Genomic DNA, 25873 nt, shown 5'->3' on the forward strand with positions numbered 1-25873 from the left:
ACATTTCTTGTACAGTACTTTAAAAGTCGTTGGTAGTTACCAACTTACATCGAGTCCCAAAGTTCGCTGCAATGTAATTCTAAGAGGCATATACTAATTTACCTTTTTGTTTGGTGTGTTAATTTATATACAATATGTTTTTTTTTTGTTTGGTATGTATGGTTTAATCGGTTAAAAAAGTATAATCGGTTAAGCTTTCAAAAAAAAAAGTATGATCGGTTAAAAACTCTTTAAATTAATAATTATCAATTTATCGATAAATTAATAACTCTCTTAATTAATAAATTTCTCCGGTCCCGACATTATTAATTTATAGAGTTTTTACTGTATATACACACACACACCAAATAAACATTGATGAAATTTTTTTAAGTAAAATGAAGTTACAGAGGCACCATCTTGTTCTCGTATATGTCTTATTATCTTATTATGGTCCAACAATACAAATACTAGAGAGTCTAATGATGTGTTAGCGTTGGATCCATATTGGGACAGTACTGACAAACATGTTTTTTATTAGTTGAATGTTTTACTTATTAGAAATAAATATTCGTTTGTCTGCCTCAATTAAAGCACTAATGTTAGGTTTGCCTGCTCGAGAAGGCAATTCTCTAGAGAAATAATGTAAGGAAAAACAATACTAATTTTATTAATTATCATCTTGCCTACAAGTATTCGTGTTTGTAATAAATAAAAATGACTGGATAATTGAAAACACATAATTGATTACTTCAAACAATTAATCTGATAACTTTAAACACGTAAGTTAAACAATTAATAATATTATAAATATCTTATACATATCATTATCGATCAAACTATTTAACCAATAATTGTGATCTCATTTCGGACATACCCTTGCATCTTAAATGATGGTTTGACCTTACGTTTGGGACGTTAGTCCTCCTACTAAAGAAGACGCGCGCATCACAAATTATCACACTTTTAATAGTGGAGTATCATCTTGATATTCAACTGGTTGTGGAGATCATCCAGATACTCCTCTGACAGTGGAGTATATTGTAAGTATTCAAATCTCCCTCATACTGAATATCCATATTTTGATCGAATATTGTTGAAAATTGGTTATTTTGACATATATTCATCCAAAAGTTCAACTAAGCTTATAAATATATATGTTGCTCCACTTCCAATGAAGTATCACACTGATACTTCTCTACCGGTGGAGATCACCCTGATACTCAATTGATTGTGATGTATCATCATGAGAATCCTCTTACAGTCATATATTTGTGGGTATTAATGACCCTTTATACTGAACATTTGTATTTTGCTTAAATTTTGTTGAGACACGGGTATGCTGAGTATTTAGAGCACATTTTTACTGAATATTTCATATTTTGGTCAAAAATTTCTCCCAAGAATTTAATTAAGCTTGTGTGTGTAGCTCCTCTTGTTATTGTCTGAAACATATTGTACTTGAGATAAACCCTAATGAGAGTCGACCCGCTCTTTCTCCCATTTTTCTTCTCACGCGCCGTCTCCTCTCCTCCTCTACTCCTTACCTTCACACACTCAATCTAAATAACCATTGTCATCGCAAGAGACTTATTCTCCTCTCTCTTGTTTTTTTGTTTTTTTCTTCAATTATCTTCATTTTTTGGGTGAGATTTTTATTCTTGCATCCATCCTTTTGGGTATTTTATGTCTCTCCTTTTGGAGTGGTTTGTGTCTCTCTTTTTAGAGTGGTTGGTGTGTTTTAATATGTTTTGGTGTGTTCTATTTTATTATTTTGGCCTGTTGATAATGATTCAATTGGTGTTTTGAGAGATCTGGGAAGCCGGCTTTGAATCTGAAACAGTAGTGATTATCGCAAAAATTAACCTTACACAACAAAACATTGTTCAATATATGAGGATATCTGTACCCCCGACCTCAGTTGGCGTAACTAACGGATATGAACACGGGACTATAACCTGATTTTTATGTGCACAGGTCAATTGTGACGCTACTATTTTCAAGATTGTTGGTGTCAACTGGATTGCTCTGGAAACTTTTGTAATCATTTTTATTTTTAAGAATCTTTATATTCTGTTTGTTAAGCAATCTAAAAATAAAATGACTAGTTATTTAGCTCATTTTATTTTCCAATCAGGTTGTATTATCAGTTCAGGGATTTGTCTTGACAGTGTTTGAGAATTTTAATAAATGCATTTTGTCAAAAAAAAAAATACACAGAATAGAGAGCTTATTGTTATGTTAGGTTGGGGTCTCTGTTGTTATAGTCATGTGCAAATATGTCTTTTATTCTTTGAGCACTACACTAACCATTTTTATGAGTTGGAGGTTGTCCTTAAAATATTACGAGCAAAGTATCACTACGATATTACTATGCCATCGGAGTATCACATTGATATTCAACAGATTGTGACGTATCATCTTGATACTGCTCCGATAATAAAATATCTTATCAGTATTTAGAATCTTTCTTACTGAAAATGCACATTTCCATCATATATTATTGAAAATTGGGAAATTTGACCAAGTATCATTCATATAATTGTCATAATTCAATCAGCTGAAGTATTACACACACAATATTGAGTGTCCACCAATTTAAATAATTTGATATTATATTTGCAATCTTATTCGTTTGTCAATAAGATAAGATACCTAGTTCCCTCCCATCCTTACTCTAATTTGAAGCTCAAATAAAATAAAAATAAGCATAAACACTATTTATCTGAATTAACAAGCTCCTCTGTCCCTCTCATTTTTTTACGGTTTTTTCACACTGCTCGACACGCATTTTAAGGTGCATATAAAACATAGTTCCATAACTTATTTTTAGAATTTTTCTTTTTTGTATGAAAATTTAGACAACAAATATTTATTCGGAAGAAAAAAAAATTCAACAAATTTATCGAACTACGTTTTACGAGTGCATTAGAATTAGTGCCGAGCCGGGGCCGGTTTTGAGGGAGTGCAACAAGTGCAACAGCACAGGGCTCATGACAATTTAGGGCCCCCAATTTATTACTACTTCTTTCTATCTTTTGGTATACTCATGATAAATATAATATAATATTAATATCTATTTAATTTTTACCATTATTTTATTTAAACACTAATCAATTCTCAACTCCCAAGACCCAGCCATGCACGTCTCTTCTTATTCCTTCTCTCTCCTCACAAACTAGTAGACTGCACAAACAGTAAATCCCACACGACCACACACATATTTAAGTCTAACTATTTAAAAAAAAACAATTTTTCAGTTGTAGTAGTCTAATTTTGTTTATGATATCATGTTATTTTAAATATATTAAAATTTTATTTTGTCATTGGGAAGGGCCTCATTCTTAAAGTCAGGGCCTCAAAAAAGTCTCAGACGCCCTGTGCCGAGCTCCTGTTACCCATGTAAACAAATGAGGGGGACCGAGGGAGAAGTAATATATACCAGGAGCCCCATGGAAATGGTCCAACATTTGTGAATCCTAACAGCAGGTTCAAGTTGCAATTTACCTATAGCTGATGGCCTGGTATCTACCATACGAACCAGCAAATATACACAGGTGACAGGACACGTGGGGTGCAAAATTTATGTAGTTATGTCAATACATCCACAGGACATTTTGGAAGCTGACAAGAGACTTAAGACAATTTATGAGTTTGTGGCTCTGTGTGCTGAGTTTGTGGCTCTGTAGCAGCACACGGAGCTAGAATGTTTGGTGTTTCCGAACCTGGAGCTCAAAATGTCTTTTATAATACAGCAAATTTAGCAATGAAACAATTACTAGTCTAGGTCTGTATCTATTGAATATTTAGAGAACAAGGTGTGAATTGCCCCTGCAGACCCAACGCAAGGAATATCAAGTTGCACTCGAGCAACCAGCAGGTGATCCCAAGAATATTTTTGTAAAGGGTGCCGGTCCCTGGCAATCGACTGCCGGGGACTCCTTAACCAACATTCATTTTATGGGCTATTGGATGAATATCCAACATCCCAGATTATAACAAAAGTTTAGTACATCCAGTGTTTTTTAACCGCTAGATGGGGTTATTCTACCCTGTCTAGCATTTTAAAAGCACTAGATGACCCCCATCCAACGCTTTTTAAGCGCTAGACATATAAAAAAAATGTTATAATCTGGGCCGCTGGATATTCATCCAACGGCCCATAAAATGAATGCGGGTTAAGCCGTCCCCGGCAGTCGACTGCCAGGGACTAACACCCTTTTGTAAATGCTAGTATTGTATTGTTATATATATTGGCGAAACACTAAAACATATATGAAGTTCAGAAATACGAATCACTTCCTAGGACATTGGCTTAAGAAAAACTTAAAATCTATAATAATGGAAAGGTATTTACGGAAGTCAAAGTTCAATACACCACAAATAAACCAAAAAAAAAACACCCAGCAATGCAATTAAAAAAAAAACTTTGAAGAAGCCTACAAAATCTACCCATGTACATGTTTTAATTGCATGCAAAGGCCTACTGAGAGCTTTCAGAGTTGTAATCTGCTGTTAACAGAAGTTAAGGAGCTGCACCACGCAAAATCCACAAACAACAGAACTTTTAAGGTTGGAGTTGTACACAAGGTTGCCCCTACATTCTGAAATCCATAACAAGAACTGTTTTTCTATTAGTGCAAGCTGCAACCTTATCACCTTCCTTGTTCCAGCAGACCTCAAATATGCTCCCGTCAGCCTTAAACGATTTGACAATTTTTCCTGTTTTCACTGACCATATGTGAATAGACTTGTCCTTGCATCCACTAGCCAAGTACTCACCATCAGGGCTAAAAGCAATCGAGTATACAGCATCCCTAGCAGTTCAATTTGTATTCACCAGTTAGACATCAGTTCAGGCAATTTAACATATAGTCCTCAGACAAAAAGTAGTGATTCTAATCAAAACTTGAGAATTAGAAGGCAACACAACTATACAGAGAAAAACTATTCACCTCTTATAAAAAAGTTGCCAACCCTTTGGGATTTTTACTGGAATTTAGTTGACATAAGTCAGTTGATTTTGGTGGCCATAGTTTGCACCGAGTTCTATAACAGTGATTGTAGTTTGAAATTTGCAAATCAGTCGCAGTTAATTTTGAGTATGAAAACTGTGGCTCTGGTCTGAGTTTTACAATTGGTAGCCATAGTTCAAATTGAATTTCAAAATAGTTTAACAAATATAAAAATTTAAAATTCAACATTATGGCGACGTAAACACAAGAGCAAGTCCAATAGGTGTGCTAAATCAAGTCTTAAATCCAAAAATAGGGAATATGGGATAAAATTGCACTCCAACACTATGCTAGTGTTGTGCTAAATCACTAGCACAAGCCTCCCCTTCCCTATTTTTAGAATATGCTAGCCACTTCTAAACTATTTTTATCATTAAAATATTCATTTCCCTCTCTCCTCCACATCATTTCCCTCTCTCCTCCACACCAAAGTTGTTTGAATTTAATATTATTATAATAATAAGGAATGGATATAGGGAGTACTATTGGAGCTCATGTGCTAAATCTTGTGCTAAATCACTAAGACATTATTTTATAATATTTTTAAGGAACCTCTTAGCATAGTGTTGGACTTGCTCTAAATATTTATTAAAAGTAAAGAAGTCATAGACTTCGAGCCAAATTGAGGGTTCAAACTTAATGAGTTGAGTTCAAGTCAAGATTATACGCCTTGACTCAAATTTTTTATTAAAAGCTAAAACATTGTTTGAACTCAAGCTCGATAACGAGTTTTAGTCGAGTTCGAACTTACTTATCAAGTCGAGTTTGAACTACTCAATTCTATTATAATCATACTGTTGACTCAAATTTGGTATTAATAATTAAATGGCATTAGTAGGCACTATGGTAATAATAATGCTTGGGGAACCGGCCTCGTTCCATGTCTAATATCACAATGGCAATGGATGTCTTTCTAGTATTTATGTAGGAAGCGGTATATCTCACATCAACACGGATACATATACTAATCTGCTACTTATTCAGCAGCCTTAAACTATATTCGTCAAGTCTAGCAGAAACAAGACCAGGTAGTGACACCAGCAACACAATTCTTAAAGTAGTGTAGGAGTCACGATATGATTCCAAGAGAGGAAGCCATATGACACTGTCTTAAATTTCTTTAAAGATTCTTCCAGAAATCCTACATCGAGCAACAACTGAATAAGGTATAAAATGAGCCACTCTGTTGGTATGGCGCCAGAGGAGGTTTCTCATGGGATGTTATGTGATAAGCAACTCCTGCAGCCATGTCTAATCGAACAGTGTGCACTAAAGGCCCAATAAGATTTCATTCTTGAACAAAAATCCATTTCCCAAGAATAATAAAGAATAAGATGAAAATGCATTTAAAAAACACGTGTTGAGTTGCATATGTGAATAATATGTTTTTGTGTCCGTCACTTTACTTGCTGAGCTGTCTAACTCATAGTTATCTTGTGTTGCAGACAAAGGTAATGTATGTAAGTAGAAGTTAGACAAAGGGAAGGCCCAGTCGTATGTGTGGCACATGTCACATAGTAAAACCATGTTTTTGTAAGCTGAGATATATATTTTGTATAAAGGAGCAAAAGCAGATAATAGCAGTTTGTAACCTTCTGCAAAGTTTATCGGAATAAATATATGTGACTTGCGAACTAAAGAATGGCATAATTGTTATAATATTGGGAAATGTTGGTTTCATTTGGGTAAAAAGGGTTGCTATCAGTAGTATAGAGGTTGGGTGTGATATTTACATTGGTTAAATTAATAAACTATAACCACTTTTCTAAACTTCAATGTAAACTATAGCTACCGAGTTGCAGACAAGAGCCACTCTTTTGAAACTCGATATGAAACTTGACCACCACTCTGAAAATTTTAAACTACAACCACTGATTCGTCGATTCTGAACTTGGTGCTAATAATGGCCACCAATATGCAGCCAATTCATGATATTCGAGCAAGTCCAATAGTAAAGCGAAAATGGCTATAGTCATAGGCATCATAGCTATAATTTGAGACCAAAAAGTAGTTTTAGGTCTTAAATACAACTAGTGCTCCAATGGAAAGTTCTAAAATAGGACCAAATAGTAACTACATTCAAATCTAACTAGTATTTTAACATTTTTTAATAATGAATAGAATTTATTTCCCTCCATATTCTAGTTGGTTGAATGATGTGGCAAGGATGGCTACAACTATCTGTAGTCCACTATCCATTTATGCATTTATAGGTCTAGGCATAGTTATGCATTGGAGTGAAGATTTTGCAAACTTAGTTCTATATTATAGCTATACAACTAATTATATCTATGCATTGGACTTGCTCCTGTTGGTTTTCATCCATTTCAACGAGCAATTGAGAATGGAATAACAATGCATTAGAAATTTACAGTTGACAAGGAGGAATACCAAACCTTTAACTACCTATTAGAGCAATATAATTTATTGTATTTAACGCCATGTTTGTGATTTTTAAAAAAAGGAGGTGTTTCATCACTTTGTTGGAATTTCATAGGTTTTTCAGGCTGACGTTTAAACTAATCTAGATAAAGTAATACACATCGAAATTGAAACTAAAGATACCATATTTATATGCAAGTAAGACTGCTCTAATGGATGGTTATTATTCTTTGTAATGTTTTTTAATAAATAAGCAGATTAATGTATATCCAGAATCCAAATATTTTTCCTCAAAAAAAAAATTCAAAATATTTTTCCAGAAGCAGATTTTACGCACAGACATACTCCTGACATGTCAAATATACAAAGAGTCATAGATGTGGACCAAAATAATCATTCAAAGGGCACATGATAAAGACTGTACCTGTGGCCAGTAAAGTTGGAGAGAAGTTTGCCCTGCTCAACATCCCACAACTTCACTGTCGAGTCAAATGATGCACTGAGAAGAGGGCAAAAGCAAAAAAAAAAAAAAGAATTGATGAGAGAAGCAAGCCAAGGCAAAAAGGAGAGAATGCTAAGATGCTATTAATTTGTCATAAGATTGCCTCCATGAATTTTAAAACTGTTTATGATCAACAACGCCCTCACCACTATCAACATCATGCTTGTTTATGGAGATTGAGCTTGGGCTTGCTTATCCCCTTAAGAAAGTATTATATGTTTGTTTCATCAAAACGTTGAAAGTATTACTAGTCCTGCGGATTGGGTGGTTGTAAAAAGATGACTGGAGTGAGAAATGAATAAAACCTCCTACCAGGTTTAGATATGGATTTTATTTTTTGACAAATATGTTCTTATAATCCTATCTACATGATAATTCATCATATCTTGTTTTTATAACTTGATATGATATAATATATATCACTTTTACTGTCCTAATAAATGCAAAGTTTGGAAGCAAAGGGGAAGTGCTTTGGTGACATGCACTTTCCCTCGGGGGAGACTGAGGGTTTAAGTCTGGACATGTGTGCATGAGTAGGCGTAGGATACCTATTTAACAATCCCACTTGTCTTAAAAACAATAGAAAATGAAATGAAGGATACTTCTATCAAACACTTGTCACACATCTGTTCTTAAACAAACACAGCTTGAAATATTAATTGGACTACTATCTTCTAGATTATTGTCCACAGGAATATAGTCCTGGAATGATAATCCTTGCATAAATATATTGCCTACGAATTTCTTCTTTTTCCTTTTTCCTTCTCCGTTGCAGCACTATCTTGCTGCTCTATAGAAGTACCAACATTCTTAATCACGCAGAGGAAATAGGTTTGTACTGTAAATACGTTCACCGTTCCAGTGTCAGCTCTGTTGGAGATGTTTCATACACACACACACATATAGATATCGAAATCCTCATTTTCATCCATAGATTTTACTGGATAAATTTCAACCAAAACCTCAGTGATGGGGATCAAGAATCAAAATATTAATTTGAATTTATTCTAAATTATTAGTTAGTAATAGATAAAGGGATTTTCTATGGTGTGCCCAAGGGCACACAATAGCCCTAACTCCAATAAAAATAACTCATTTTGATTGGTGGATGAACAATAAATGATAATGGCCCCCCTGCATTCACATCAACTCCACCAATCAAAACAAGCCATTTTTATAGAATTTTGTGTTTAATATGTGCCCTTGGGCACACATTAGAAAGACCGATAGATAAATTGTAATTTATTATAAATTTATATATAGAGAGAGTATTAGGAATATTCTAGATAAAATAGAGAATAAGAAGAAAATATGTTTCCATTCTTTAAGGATTGTAGTTGCTTATTTTTTAAGTTCTAGATATTTACTCCCAGGGAGATGTAATCTTTTTAGAAACTTGGATTAATAATTGAAATCATTCTCTCTTGTTATGGGTTCAATCCATGCATATACTACACTTCTGCAGTCGGGAAATCCTAGAGGTAAGTTCTTATGCAAATGAATCATAATAAATTATATAAAATTCACATATAGCAGGTCCACCACAACACTTTCTATATAAACTAAGTGGGCAATTAAGTGGGCTAACTGCAACAAAACAATTGTAGTCAACTAAAGAAAATTTACAGTAGTTTTATTATTATATTGAAGTGATGCCACGGCGTCAGTACGGAAACCACTTTGCTATTCAGCTTTACAGAGTTTACACTTTTTGCTTGCAAGTTGGTATTAATAAGAGCATACCTTGCCAATAAAACTTGCTTGTTTGGATTGTCTGTGCCTTGTCCAGTTGGACTCCATCTGCTGGTCGAAACCCCCTGAAGAAGTAGAACTCAATCACTGGTTAAGCCAAGTTGCTAAATTACCATACATGTAAAATTACAGGAAGCCCATGGAAAAATTGAATACTTTATGTACCTTTCTATGTTCCGTAAAATCATGAATGTAGTTATCCTGTTTCAAACTCCATATCTGTAAAGAAACATAAAACGAGGTATATTTTGAGTAATATGAACCAAATCTGTGTATCCAGGTATCCAAAATTACATGCATTATAATTAGCACATTACAAATGCAAACAGGAATGGAAGAATTTTGTGAGTAGGTGACCTTTAAGGTGTAGTCATCGGAGCTAGACGCTAGCAGCGAGCCTGTCGGATCCCATTTGATGCTATTAACTTCACTCTGAAATTTAAAGTAGTCGAAAAAATAAGTTCCTTGGCTGTATTATGCGCTTTGCTAAGATGGAAACTGGAAAAGTGGTGTTTGTCATATAAGAATTGTCACGGAATAGAATTCCTAAAATTATTACATGTTACACAATTTAAAATTGGAGAATTTGAGGACCTTGTGTAAAAGCGATTTATAACACCTAGAGCTACTACTACTTAATGTGATTCTTGTGGGTCTTAATGTTGATAAAAGAGTATAACTTTACTGCCAAAAACACTCTATTTCTGAATTTTGGGCCAACCTTTAAAAGAAGATACAAATTTCTTAATTAGCAAAATATATAATTTATTGAAGAATCATGTAAAAGGTAAACTGCTTATAGGTCCAAGATAACACAACAAAATTCAAAATTTTATTTAATGACAACATAGAATTTTTTAGGACCTGGCATAGCATGATACAAGGCACAAATGTTTGACACAAAGATACCTGATGACCATAGAAAGTTTTAACAGGATAGTTCATTCCAATCTTGCAAACATGAATCAGTTTATTAGTCGAGGCTGCGAAGGATACATTGTTGCGCCAATCAATGTCAAGCACATGACCTGCAAAAACATTAGCTTTTAAACTCCACTTCCCTAACAGGACAAGTCAATCTAGATTAAAAACAATAACTACTTATATTATTTTCTATAAAATACCTGAGTGCAATTCGAATTGTTGTTTCACCTCATTTGTTTCAACATCCCACACTATGGCAGTTTTGTCCAAGCTTCCCGTAAGAATATAATCACTCGTTTTGTTCCACTTTATAGAGATTACAGCATTTTTGTGCTTCCTAAGAGTACTCTTTAGTTCACCTGGCAAGAAATTCCAACAAACACCTAAGCAGAGAGATACTCATACTGCCATACAGCAATCAATATGAAATTAAAAGAATAGAAGTAGATAATAGTGAATTTAGACTTTAGAGCATCTCCAAAGAGGGAAAACCTTTAACTAAAAATTCACATGGCATGCTATAAATAACTATTATGGAGATTTTGCAAAAGAATTGCACTCCAATGGGACACTCCCCTTGGCTAATATTATAGTCAACCCCATCATGTTGGCTATATATGTTGAACTTATATATGTTGGCTATATATGTTGAACTTATGTTGAACTTGTAGTGAAATTCCACACCATCTATTACCATATCGAAATAATATATCCTAATCATAAGCAGCAGCAGCAGCAATGGAGCCATTTTACATATAGTCTCTCATGGATTTATTGGTGCTATTTTTAAAATATAACCAATCATTATCGCCAACTCAACTGGAGTAGTTCAGCAAATTTTACATAAATCGCTGTTTTATATAATTTTAGCTAGCACCATTGGAAATGCTCTTAGCAACATACAACCTATACAGCCATACAATAATATACTAAAAGCTTGGCGTGTCTAAAAGAAAACTAGTTAATAATGAAAGTAGCGTTAACTCACAACCAAAAAGTTGCAACTGCAAATAAATAGAATTATCAAACACATCTATACATAATAATATTGTTCTTTGTTGTAGGAACTGACAGTTTTACTATAACATTTAATAGGCCAATATACTAGCATATCACAGGAATCCAACCTGACATCATTGATTGATAAATTATTTTAATTGTATAATATGAGGGTAGTATATAAATTAATTAGTGATTATTTTCCCTTATTATGTCTGGTTTGCATCTATTTTATTTGTGCAGTTATTAAGAAGATTTTCAGGATTTTCATATTGTAGAGAGAATATTGCATTAATAAGTAAAGATACAGTGACACATTGTGGCGAGTCAGTAAGATCAAGCAAATCAAGAAACAAATCAGCTAATGAGGAAGAGTTGTGCAGAGATAAGTCACAAAGATAATTGTAAATAGAATAAAATATATATGTAATTAATTTCCTTTGAAATCATTTTAGTATGAATAGACCTGCTAGGCTCTTAGCAAAAACACATTTCTTGTATTTCTCTCTGCTTTTTGGTTTGCTTTTTTGTACTTAAGAATTATAATCAATAGAAGTTCATCCTCGTGTTAAATTCTTGATATGTATTTTCAAATATCAACATGATGACCCCTTCTCAGGGGCGAATTTTATGCATTTATGCAATGTGGTTTTGTTGTTGTTTATTTTCAATATAACGATTATGTGAGTATTTTTATTTTTATTTTCATACGAGCCAAGTAGAGTTGAGCGTTTATATATTTAGGATCCATAATACTTTAAAATTGACTGAAGTGGTAAGATTTTTACAAAATAATTGTTGCGACTTTTAAATGATATTTGATTCGAAATTATTGGTTGTCTATATTTCAAATGGTTATCTTAAATTGTTAGTAGAGAATAATATATGATCCGCCCTTCAGATCATTTATTTTTATTTTCTTAAGGGGTGGTTTACTCATTTTTACTTGATATTTACAATTAAAAAATCAATCCACGTTCTTTTTGATTTGACCCTCACTTCCCACGTGCGTACGCCCGTGCACTTGCAGTTTTTGTTACTTCAGTATTTTTCTCTCAACATTGATCGTAAGACCATGAGAATATTTCAAGATTCAGAAAGGTTTACTTACGCTTATCATATGAAGCCGTGCTCTTGTTATAGAATACAAGAATAAACTACACAACCTGGCATTGAACTAGTGATATTGACAACTGTCCAACAATTCCGATTAATTTACATATTACTCAAAGGGAGAAGGTTTATATTGAGCAAAATGACATCCAAAAATCACTATGTCAAATATCATGCTTAGATTGGTTTTTCAGTTAAACTACCCAATGCTATCTGTGGCTAGAAGAGTTGGTGCTAGAAGCTAGTAGACCACTTAAAAGTGACCATTAATATATTGCACAACACTGCATAAAATTATAGCTTTAATTTAAGCTACAAAAATGGATGTAAGATCTTAGACAATCAGTAATAGAGTTATTCATATTTCATAGGATAATAATTAAAAGAAAAATATCAGGACAATGAATTTCTTTACTGCTATTGTCTCAAATTGTGTTATGTGGACAAATTTTAATCGGACAAGAGTACACACTTCCAAAATCATATATTATAACTTACCATCTAAAGTCCAGATTCTAGCATCTCCATCGTAAGAAGCTGTTGCTAGTAGTGACCCGTCACCCTGAAATAAGGTGCAAAATTAGAATTACAATCAATCATCAAAGAAATAGACTAATCCCCACGATCACAAACAACAAACAAAAAAAATCCTACTAGCCCACACCAAAAAAGAAAACCTACCAAAATTAGGAAAACTGAAAGTACGAATATAAAAGAACATGGATAACATATTCTAGAACTAGGCTATGAGATTTACTAAATAGCATTCAGCCACTTACATATCCCGCTAACTTCAAAATAATGTGTAGTCATATAATCAACATTAAGGTAATCATCCAAATCATTATATTGATACTCACATTCCAATCAACTGATGTAACAATTTTGTTTTTATTACGTCTACCCTGAGCATGCTCGAGCACAAACACATTTGGATTGCCATCCCCAGACTTGCCTCCATTGATCCTCTCTGCCATCTTCCAAATCCGAGCTGTTGAATCCACAGACCTAGATAAATAGATGTAAAAAAAACAAATGAAGGTGCTTTTAATATATTGGATATATTAACATAATGCTGGCACTTGTTAGATCTTGAATCAAGTAAAAGCACTTCAGTACTGTAACCATAAAGCTTAGTAATGTGAATTGCGCAATCCTAGTATCATCTTTTGAGGAACAAAGACAGCATAAGCATTCCAACAGACACACAAAGTCCAGGTGATAGGTGGTTATTTACAACAGTCAATAGTCAACAATGCAGCATTGTCGCCCAATGGATACCCACTCGTCTTGCTAACAAGATTTCAAGTGTGATATCCCAATTCCAGATCAATAACATATAATTGATGTGATTTGCATTAACAATATCTATAAGATATTTATAAAAGCTAGACTTGTAATATCTTGAATACAAGTAGAATTGGAGCCTTAAATTTTCATGTTAAACTTTAAGTGTGATAAATTTAATTGTTGGTATTGAATTTCAAAAAATAAAGTTTTGCCAAATGCAGCATTCAACCTCCCGAAAGACAGAAAATCAAACTACTTAATTTTTAAATAGCAAGTGTATCTATTTATCAAAGATTAAATGGGATTATTAAATAGGAAAAATTATGAGAAGTGTCAAGCATGGGCTTCATAATGATGATTTTATGATCATTAAGATGTTGGGCCATGCAAATGCATGTTATGTATAAGACAATGGGAGAGAATAGTGGTTGAAGAATATGAATAACTTCAAATACAATAATCTGGAAGGGTCATGCTCAAGAGAGAACCAGTCCTTAAAATAGAACCATAGAACCACTAAGGTTCTACTGCAGAACCCTAAATTTTAAATAGATTTTTAGAATATAAATCTAAATACATGTATTTTTCATATTTTTTCATCGTTGTGTGTGTTCAAAAATAATTTTAAAATATAATACATAGATATTGACATTTTTTGCATGTGAAGTTCTGCTGCAGAACCCTAACTAATACTTAAGTTCTGCTGCAAAACCCTGCCTTATAAGGTAAGGGTTCTATGGTTCTCTCTCTAATGGTTCTCTCTTGAACATGACCCTGATGTGGATATATGACCACTGGTCGGTGCTGTAAAACAGAAATACTAATAATATTGTTTTCAGTTAGATACTAAGACATCAAATACATATACAATGAAAATATCAGATGAAGAGGTGGTGGATAAATTATTAAATAAAGAAAATATGACCACTGGTCGGTGCTGTAAAACAGAAATACTAATAATATTGTTTTCAGTTAGATACTAAGACATCAAATACATATACAATGAAAATATCAGATGAAGAGGTGGTGGATAAATTATTAAATAAAGAAAATAGAAGAACGTGGCTTAAGAGATATACAATGTTGTGGCAGAAAATGACAAAATGTGGCAGAGAATAAGTCTTGTCTTTATATGGCAAGAGAAAACATGTACTACTTGCAAACAAACTGGTCATCCAAATTACATGGTCCAGAAAGATACAATTTCATTCCTTTCGTTGTCGAATTCACTGCCATTTTTCCGAACCAAAAGTTGCTATCCACATAGATATACATGGGCTTAACATATACACATGATTATTTCTATTGATTTGAAAAACAATTCTTGCCTGCCACTCCCACTCCCTCATTCCAGTAAGAACCAAAATCTAATGATAAGGAATTTAAAGATTTTTGGAATACTCAAAATACATTAGTTGAGAAGTTAATTATAATTGAAATGCTGCAAAATTTTACCAATAGAAGCTGTTTTGGGTAAGAATAAAGATATACTGAAGTTTGACTGGTCATAAACCATTACAAACTTCAGTATATCTAAAATGGTAATACATATATGATCATATGCATATGCATTTAAGAACCTTGTACACGGGAACCCTAATTCAAATTGAAATATACAACTATCTGGTAAATAAACTTTTTCTTGAAACATAAAAAAACATCCATTCGTACCGAACATTTCTGAAAACTAGCTCATTTATTTTTACGACAGATACCGTCCCGGATCTTATATGTATACAAGACTTTTCTTTTACTACTATTGTTCTATGTTAAATGAGACGAAGAAGATGAAATGCCCATATAAATTATATAGATCAATGGACGAAATAACGATGTGGAAAACAAGATAGGAATTCTATACAATGGTACTGTACACCAATTGTAGAAATGTTGTGCAGCTTGGTAGCGCATTTGTTTTGGGTACAAAATGTCACAGGTTCAAATTTTGTTATCCCTACCTATTACTTCTTTATTGAGCAATAACGAGGGATTAATTAAGATCAATTCCAATTATAGTAATATATAATCGTTCTTAAATTGGGGTTAAAAAAGTGTCTTTACGTTCTTATCTTTTCTGATAAAAAAGCGCTCTTGGTTCAGTTCGGTAGAATGCGAATCTTACAGTTATAACTAATGATTTGACGATACTTCTTATCTATTGAAAGTAAGACAAACCAATTTAGGTGGTCAGAATCCCCAAACCCATGATTTAATGAATAGAAAAACCATTGATCTAATAATTAGAAGAATATTTACTCGAATTTAAATCTTGTACGAGCTAGGTTTTGATGATGAATTTTTATGCTCTTGATGTATCATTGATGATCATTTAGTTGATACTTCTTACTTTTGTTGGACACAAGAGTGTTGATTTATTGATTAAACCTGGGGTGAATTTGCACCAAGTTTATATCAGTAAATCTCAAAGACATGAAATCTGTTGATATTTCTTCAAAATAAGTGTTCATTGTAAGACGTGACAACTTAAGTTGCAGATCCCTGGATTATATTTGCTTCTGGGGTTGTTTAACGGTTGGGGGCATCAAGGGATCAAGCCTTAAACCCTTAAAAGGAAAAGATGCATGTATGTATGAGTGAGTATTTAAATATATGCTGTTGACATTCAGCAAAAAATCAAAAAAAAATATGATCCTTCTCCCTTACATATTTATAACACGACTAAATGGAGTTCTTCTATTTCGTTCACAACACAACAGCTGAGCTGCAGTTTTATTGTAAAATAATCATAGTCGCGCAATCAAATTCATCCAAATTTGGAATAAATATCTTACATGCTCCACACAAGTGCTCAAATTAGTTATAAGAATTTATTTTGTGCTGGTTATCCCAAGCTTGTCCTTAAATCCTACAAGGATTCTTGGAATAAATACAGAGAACCATGGTGACTTCCATCATGCAATGTATTAACATTTAGGCAAGAATAAGATGATGATAATGAATGTCAAGTGCAGATATTTTACGAATTTCATAAAAAAAATACAAATTTATCGAACTGAAAAATATATTTACATAACAAGCAATAATGAGTAAGATTATGCTCATAAAAAAATCAGTAATCCAAGCATGACCCATAATGTAGGGACCCATGACCTCAAGTATGTTGTTATATCAAGTAGATACAGGTATTGAATGTCTTAACAGGTAATGGGGGAATGCAAAAGGAAACAATTACAAATGAGAAGCACACCCCCTGATGAAAAAAAGGTGCGAATGAAACGGAGCCATAGGATGCTGCTAAAAACAAGAAAGGGGGATGCAAGGGAAATAATTGTCCAGACACATTAGAGTGAAGGTGCCATAGTAGCAAACAATTTCGAGCAATCAATATAAAAGGTGTCTAAAGACTAAACATTGCTGTAACAATTCTAAAAGTTGAGAATGCAGTACTGATAATTTGCACATCATTACAACTGGTAGCCCAAGCATTAATGATCATATTAGGAACTGTAAGATACCAAACAGGGAGACTTCTTCGGTATCATAATAAAATAACAGACTAATTTTGCCATCAAGAAAACTAACTTGAGGTAAAATAACCCACCCAGATGCTAGAAGTGATCCGTCCGGACTCCAAGCACAAGCGCAGACCTATAATGTAATTACCAATGTTGGTTTTACTTCAAAGTTATATATAACGACGATGACATAGAAGATAAAATATGTACATACCTCACTAGCATGTCCCTCCAGAATTGTAACATCTACACCAAGAACTCCATATGCATAATGCTTTGGGGTTGGGGTGGTTGCGATATGCATTGGCCGAGACCCTAATATTAATAAATATATGACAATTTCAAACATTAATCACTGAATTGCATATGTAAAGACTAAAGAGCATTATACGTGTAAAAGAGAAGTACATGAGGTATCTGACTTTTTAAACTGAAGGTATACAATGTATACTATTAGTTATCAGTTATCACCTTCTCACCTTACCAGCCACTTCAGCAACCACAATCCCATTTGCCTATTATATTCTTTGATTGCGAGAATCATTTTGCATAACTATATAATATTATACCCTAAAGTCCAAGCCTGTATGGACTTGAGTAATCTTATAAAAGTCTTAGTACAATACTAGCTTAAAATCCGTGCACGGCCATGGTTCTTGCATTGTACAAAACTCATGGTCGACTTTCACCAACAAGGGATCATCGCCCTGAATTAGAGAATTCTTAAACAGTTTAACAATTAATAGAAAAACATTTAGCATAAATATAAAAGTATATTTATATATGTTTTTATACATAGGGACATTAAATTATTACATGAGTAGTTTGTTGTCAGGCTTGGTAGCATAAGTCTTACTACAATACTAGCTTAAAACCCGTGCATAGCCATTATTTAGAATTAAATCAAACTGAATAATATGTGATTAATGATATATGAATCCTATATAGTTGTTTATATTTTTTGAAACCATTAATGGTATCTTAATTATTATATATGAAATATTCTTTAATATAATAACAGGAAGATCCAACCGGTATTATTAGGGATAACAAAACTACGAATTATACCTATATTCGGGTACAATAGTGTAGATTAGAAATATAAAGAGTATTGTAGTCCTTTCTCAGAAGTTAGTTAGATCAAGGTTGTGCTATAAATAGAACCACCAGTTGTGCCTTTATATTATTATCTAATTATCTAATATATGAAAATCGTGTTTCTCCACACTCTCTCTCCAACTCTACCTCCCTCTTCTGTCTCTCTAATTTCTTCTCTGCCTCTCTTCTCTATCTTTTCTCTATCTCTTGTATCTCTAAGTCTACCATTTAGTTGTCGTGTAAACCAAAAAATACCAAAGAGAGACCTTTGAAACACATAGAAGACATGACATATTGGTATTAGAGCTCAATTTCGATCAACCACTTCATCTATACTGTACTAACGAGCCAAACGATGTATCCAACGTCCAAATCCCAACTGGAATCACAGAGATACGTCCGAGTTAAGTCCGGAGAACTCGCTGCGCTCTTATCTACCCTGATCTGTAGTATGTGTGCTACTGTGCTTAGCTCTGTTCATTTCAAGTGAATTTCTGTTGATTAGATTGTGTTCTGTGCTTTTAATTAGGTGGAAGATACTAGTATGGTGTTTAAGTCATGGACATGGAACTCTATAGACAGTAGCAAGATGGGAAGGCCGACAATGAACTCCTACAGAAGGTTCAACAACAGTTTCTACAGCACAGAGAAAGTATCAGCACAAACTACACAAACTTGAAGAAGCAATGAAACTGGCTGTTTATAAGCTGCGGCAGCCAAAGAGACTATAGATGATGATGACCTCGAGGAGCCCTTTAAGAATCCTTATGGCCAACACCAGTTTGAAAAAGCCGGGAAACTAGAGAAACCGCAGATGAAACCCAACGAGTATTTCCATCATCTGAGGCAGTGAGGCTCACCTTCCCTAGATTTGAAGGCATAGGAGTGTATGAATGGGTGGAGAATTGTGAAGAGTATTTTGGGATCTTTTAGTTGGGAGGAAAAGAAAGCCAGGATGGACTCTACTTTGAGGGAATGGCAAAAATATGCTTATTCTATCCGTCACCCTCAACTGAACTGAAGTGATTCACCTTACAATTCTCTTGAAGATTTGAAGCTTTGGAACAGGACCAGGTTTATGAAAAATTTAAGAACCTCCAGCAAGAAGGTACCGTGGGGGCAAACTATTATCAATTTGAAGGCTATATGCTCCAGATGGGGAAACAACTAATACCACTTCTAAATGAGGCTTACTTCATCGAACGCTTCACTGGTGGCTTGCAGAAAGCTATTAGGACCACACTTCATTTGTTGGTTCCAACAACATTAGGTCCTAGCTTTCACATAGACTATATAACATCCCAAGCCCACAACTAGATGCATACCGGACCCAACAACCCACCACAGGTCGGCCCAAAAGTGATAGCAAATTGGTATACATTAGTTATCGATGTGGGATGCTACAGACTAGGTCCTGTAAAGACTCTCAATACCAGGGTAAGATGAAGAAGAAGAACTGTCAGGAGGAAGTAAAAAGGAACTAGTAAGTGCAGCACGTGACAGGGTCAAGGAGAAACTGCAGATCACCAAAGCAGAAAATCATTCCAGAAAGACCAAAAAAAGAAATTAAGGAGTATGCAGGGGACGGTGGAACCAGCATCTGTCCAGAAGATATGGAAGTCTCTATGCACGCAATTGAAGATGCAGCTTGCAGCAAAACCATTACTTTTACTGGAAGAAGAGGAAGGAATGTGTTTTCAATCTTGGTAGATGGTGGAAGTACACATAGCTTCCTAGATGGAAGTAAAGTATTCAATCTAAAGTGTGAGCTGGTGAAAACCTTGTCTATGAAAGTCTTAGGGGCAAACAGGAACCACCTTACTAGCCAATATGAGTGCTCCTCTAAGTTTACCTGAAGGTTGGGGACAAGTGGTTTCAGACAAATGTTAGGACCTTACCCATGGGGCGTTTAATCTAGCTTTAGAGGTTGACTGGCTGGTCAGTCTTAAACCTGTGACATTTATTTCAAAAGGCAGAAAATCCAGTTTACATATCAAGGGGAACATGTCACATTGCAGGGTAATTCCTAACCCTTAAAACCAACTATTCAACAAATGGGTGCGGTAACATTCATCAGGAGCTGTCAAAAATAGGCCCATGGCTTTATCTATTTACTCAGGTGCCCCAAGACGATGGTAGCCTACACACTATACAAGTTGATCTTACCTTACACACTGATATTCTCAACAGATGAAGAAGCCATTGACAGATTACAAGGACATCTTTCACACCCTAGATGGATTACCCCCTATCAGAGGGAATTAAACGTGTCGAGGGCTCCCAACTATTCTCCATTAGGTGGAAGCTGGAGTTTCTTTGTTGATTACAAGACACCTCAACCTGAACCACCATGAGGGCATGCTGGAAATTAAGGGGGAAGGGTTATCAGGCGATGCCTGCTAGCATAAGTAATAGTACAGTTTAATATAAGGGGTATTGTAGTCCTTTCTAAGAAATTAGTTGAATCAAGGTTCTACTATAAAAAGAACCACCAGTTGCACCTTTATTATTGTCTAATGTATATAAATGGATGATTTTCCACTCTCTCCTCTTTCTCTCTTAACTCTACCTCCCTCTTCTATCTATCTCTCTAATTTCTTCTCTCATAGGTTATCTCTCATTTCTCTCCATCTATTCTATCTCTAAATCTATCATTTACTAGATTTAATATAAATATAACTTAATACATCAATTTATAATTTTAATCAAGGGTAATAGAACAATAATTTCGAATGAAGTATAATTACTACATAATAGCATCCAAATAGCAAACATCAACCATAAGTTATAATGAAAACAAGCAAATATTATATCATGTTCATCTCCAACTCCTTGCGTATTGCCATTGATTGGACCGGGTGATGGTACACCATAAGCATGGTTATCCAGGCCGGCGCCAAGTCGAGCTTCGACGAACTTGGTGCCCAAGTACCTTCGGGTCGACTAGTCGTCTTCGTGATAACAATGCTCCGCATCAAAATAATTTTCACACATCAGCTAAAAAAATAATTTGCTTCTGCAAATATACAGTCATGTCCCTCAAAAGATCTATTTCTATTCGATTCCAGGCTGTCAAGGTCCAAGAGCTACAGCCCGCCCCTAACCAATAAATAACAAAAAAAAAGTGACTGGGAAAACCAGGATTCCAAACCAAAACGAGTGCACTTTAGCATCATGATTCATGCACTCTTGCATTAGATGTAAAGGGATTATCATGCACCTCACAAATAGAACAAGAATTAATAAATAATATTACAGTATGTGAGACTGTGACTCTGTTCTCTAAGGCCATTAATCAGGTACCTAGGTATAAATAAAGCATGGGATACACTAACCTAAGTCTGAAATTTTATGCTAGCATGTAGTCATATACACTTATTGTCCCTCAGAGCAGAAGTTCTGAGGGTTATGGTCGAAAAAATAGTAGATGCCAAAGGGCGGCATGAACTTTGATTCGATCCAGGTATTCTAACTCTCCTATAGATAATGGTACTTAGACCAACTTTAAATTCAATCCATGCATAGTCTGTCATGTAGGCATTCATTTCTACTCTAAAGATAAGAATAAATAATATCAGTAAGAATAAAAGTGATTTATACAGACACTGAAAATTTTGCTGGGGCAGTATATAAAGTTGTAACGTAAAGGACTGAATATTAACAGCAACTGGTCGAAATGTTGGAAAAAACAGACTCCTAATAAACTAGTTTATGAAATCCTGTATACAGCCCACAAGTCCAAACACAAGTATGTCATCAACCAAATACATACAGAGTGCTCAAAGCAAGCACACATACAAATTCATATATAACAATCTTATTATTTTCATTATCTAGCATTCCAAGATTATGAATTAGAAGAGGAGCTGAATATTTCTCCAAAGCAAACAAGTTCGGCAAAATAAGTTTACCTCCAAAGATCTCAAGTTGTTTGTCTTCTTCAGCAGACACCATTTCTGTGTCTTTGACAAATGCATTACCAGAGCTTTGCCCAAGATGCTTGTACTTCTCATGTTCTTTCTCATTAGCTAGCTTTCCTTTCTCACTTACTCCCCTAGATCTAGATCCATCTTTCCTATTAATCACCTTGACCACATGCTTTTGCCGATTTTTCCTTCTCTCCGTTATCATTTGCCTCAACTCATTAACATTCTTTGTAATGAGATCCAAAGGTCGAATAAATGAGAAATCTTCATCAAGATCAGCCTTCCTCTGCCAAGTTTATAAGAAGCAGCGATCAGCATTAAAAGCATTAATCAAGCTTGAATAATAAACCGCTAGGCAAAGCACGGGCGGTGAAGGTAGCTTCTAGCGACTAATGGGACAATCTAAGATCAAAATCAGGCATCTATCAGATGTATTTTAACATTATTCTTATAATAATAATTAACTGCTTATTAATTGAAGTCATGACTTGACACAACTGAAGGACATGGTATAAATGTGCAAATGTTTATCAAACTTCAAATCAGTTAAATTACATATCAGAGTCAAAAACACATATTTTTCTTCAGTTCTATTTATTTTCAGAATAAATAGTTTCCTATTTTAACATAGAAGGGGCATTGGCTCGTGAATATAAAATGAAAAATGGAAGCACACAAAAAACACATAAAAAAACAGATTGACAGATGAGCACGTACTTAGCTGGGCAGCACTAATTACTAACAAAATAAAATATAGAAGGAAAAAAACTGATATTGTGATACATTCATTCACTCCTGCAAAGACATACGTCAATCACCATCGCCGAGGACTCAATGCCACCTTTACCTTTCACAGTGCTGCAGAAGCTACTGCTCTCTATCTGAGATTAATCATCCGCAACTCTATTTTTTTTTATCATTATCATAATTATTTCTATTTTTGCATTTTATACTACATACTTGCTCCCGTTAATCACTATACATTAACATAATTATATCAATTCCATAGCAGTTTGCCGATTTTCTCCTGTTTCTAGGATTTTTTTCCAGTTTTTGTTGATTTTCCACAATGGTTTCGGAAAAACACCAAACCATCAGATTTTGTGAAAATTAAGGCATTTTTCCCCTTCCTGGGTGCCCTAGGCAAATTTCTGGAATAATGGCATTAATGTGCCAGTAATACAAAAATATATTCAAACAGTTAAAGATAGAAAAGAGTAGCTCACTAACCTTACTCAAGTTTGCTTCCATCTCTAGGTATTGAAGTCCTTTCGTAATACATTTAACAAGTGCTCCAGGTGGAACCATATTGCCATCAATTGGGCAATCAGAGAGACCTGCCTCGCATCCTAAAGTAAAAGCTGAATGTGTGAAACCTGCAATAGAGTACGAAAGCAAGCATATAAAATATATAATATAAGATACAAGAGAAGGCAGGCAAAGTCAGCATTAGTTCCCTCTGCAAGCTTCATTGGATCTAAAACCACAGATAAATGCCAAATATGCAGCATCAGCCATCAGCATGGACTAAAACTCTAAATTCAAGGTAAGCCCGTTGCTTGCAAAAGAAAAAAATACAATTTTAAGAGATCCACAATTCCACATAATAAGTGTGAGATTCAGACAGTTAAATTTAATGTGATTGTATGTACATGAATTACAACTAGAAGTCTACAAGTATCTTGCGGAATTTATACTAGTAAATTTAAGTGAACCAAGAAATAACCAACGCTAAAAGAAAAGCACTAAGACAACTCGCAGATACTTTTGGAACTTTTACACTTAAAAAGTATCATTAAAATGCTATGTCACAATTCACAAAGCAGCGTAAGGTTTTCTCACTATTAATTTCAGTCAAAGCAACAAAGTCAAGGTCACTTTCCTTCTGCTTTAGTATCCTTCTCTTTCACTTTTTCTTCTCGATTTTAGCCGATTTCCCGCCAAATAGAGAAATAAATGATTCCCCACTCATCACAAAATTTAGGCATTTCGCCTCTGGCTACTGCATCAGCACCAATTAATCAGCTGCCTAGAACAATTTTTAGAATAGGGGCCCAACAGTACCTAACAGCCTAATCATACTGGCTGATAACATATATTCTTTACAAATAACCCAAAATATGAATGGTACAAGAAAATTGAATCCTGACCTACATAGAAACACCAATTAGAATTTACTGACTTCCATTCCAAATATCTGAACAGGATTAGATATCTATGTTGTGTTTGGTTGGGGCACATGAAATTTGTACCAAATTATAGGTAAACACTTGTAATTTTAATTATCCACAATCTGGGTAGAGCTCAAACCCGCCAATTTGAGAAGGATTGCTCCATTTTCCTTCCAACTCATTTTCCATGCAATCTTCATTATCAAAAGTTGAACAACTCATTTCTTACATCCTTCATTTTCCCTTTTCTGTTCACAAATTTCCAATCCATCCCAATCAATTCTCTCCAACCAAACGGAGCATTAGGGTCAACAAGGAGTAACGCAGGTGAACAAATTTATGTAATTACATGTCTAAATTTCACTTAATTAATGGACCAAGATTAACTTAATTCTACAAACAACTTTAAAACCCCGGGCGATAGCATCTCCACTGATTAACAAGTAGCATCGCATTGCATTCACACAGAACTGTTGTGGTGTTCACCTAACAAACACACACACACACACACACACACCCGGGCGGGAGGGGGAGGGGGGAGAGAGGGAGAGGGAGGGGGAGAGAGAGAGAAGGGGGGAAAGGGAGAGAGAGGGGGGGGGGCGAGAGAGAGAGAGAGAGACTTGCTGAAAGAAAAACATAGATTGAATTCTATATATCAGATACAGAAGCACAGCTAAAAGTTAGACAGAGTTGATAGAAAACCCTATGAAAATGGGGAAAACATGAGAAAAGTGTGTGTGTGTGTGTGTGTGTGTGTGTGTGTGTGTGTGTGTGTGTGTGTGAGGAAATGGACCTGAATCTTGAAAGTAACGGAAGATGAGGAGATTCAATTCAAGAGGAGTGATCGGTGGCACCATGTCTTTCTGCTTCGCACCAGAATTGCCTGTTTTGTATTCAGCGAATATGAAACATAAATGTTGCTGATAGAAACCCTGACTGTTTTATATACACGCGCAACCACGCAGACAAGCGCGCGCATTGCGGGGGTGGCCGGAAAGTGGTGCAGCGAACCCACCCGAGTCACCTGGCGCATTTAGGCGGCTTAGTAGTTGCGAGCCCCCCAGCCCAGGGCGCGAGCGTCTTAGCCTCCCAGGGCGCGAGCGTGCCCAGCCTCCCAGGGCGCAAGGCGTGCTCTGATCATGTTGATGTAAATGTATTGTTCAGCAAAACTGCCTAATTAGAAAACAGAATCCCAATTCCCAAAGCAGCAGCCAGCTGCCCAGACTTTTGTACTTTTAAACGCAGC

General features: G+C 34.9%; 1 protein-coding gene across 2 annotated transcripts; it reads right to left on the bottom strand.

Moving 5' to 3' along the window:
- Positions 1-4294: 4294 nt before the first annotated feature.
- Positions 4295-25873, bottom strand: LOC108194076 (WD40 repeat-containing protein HOS15). Of its 2 annotated transcripts, none has more exons than XM_064088978.1 (14): positions 25421-25873; positions 23687-23832; positions 22442-22742; positions 17647-17747; positions 17519-17565; positions 13527-13674; positions 13165-13228; positions 10755-10913; positions 10540-10658; positions 9988-10062; positions 9796-9849; positions 9622-9695; positions 7801-7875; positions 4295-4796 (listed from the first exon to the last, which is right to left on the bottom strand). In XM_064088978.1, exons 1-14 carry the CDS (start codon positions 25482-25484, stop codon positions 4577-4579), a joined length of 1647 nt encoding a protein of 548 aa, XP_063945048.1. In that variant the 5' UTR covers positions 25485-25873; the 3' UTR covers positions 4295-4576. The 2 variants fall into 2 exon arrangements, with proteins under 2 accessions (XP_063945048.1, XP_063945049.1); XM_064088979.1 differs by lacking the exon at positions 25421-25873 and adding an exon at positions 24299-24436.

Source organism: Daucus carota, chromosome 3 (assembly GCF_001625215.2).
Source record: "Daucus carota subsp. sativus chromosome 3, DH1 v3.0, whole genome shotgun sequence".
NCBI lineage: Eukaryota > Viridiplantae > Streptophyta > Magnoliopsida > Apiales > Apiaceae > Daucus > Daucus carota.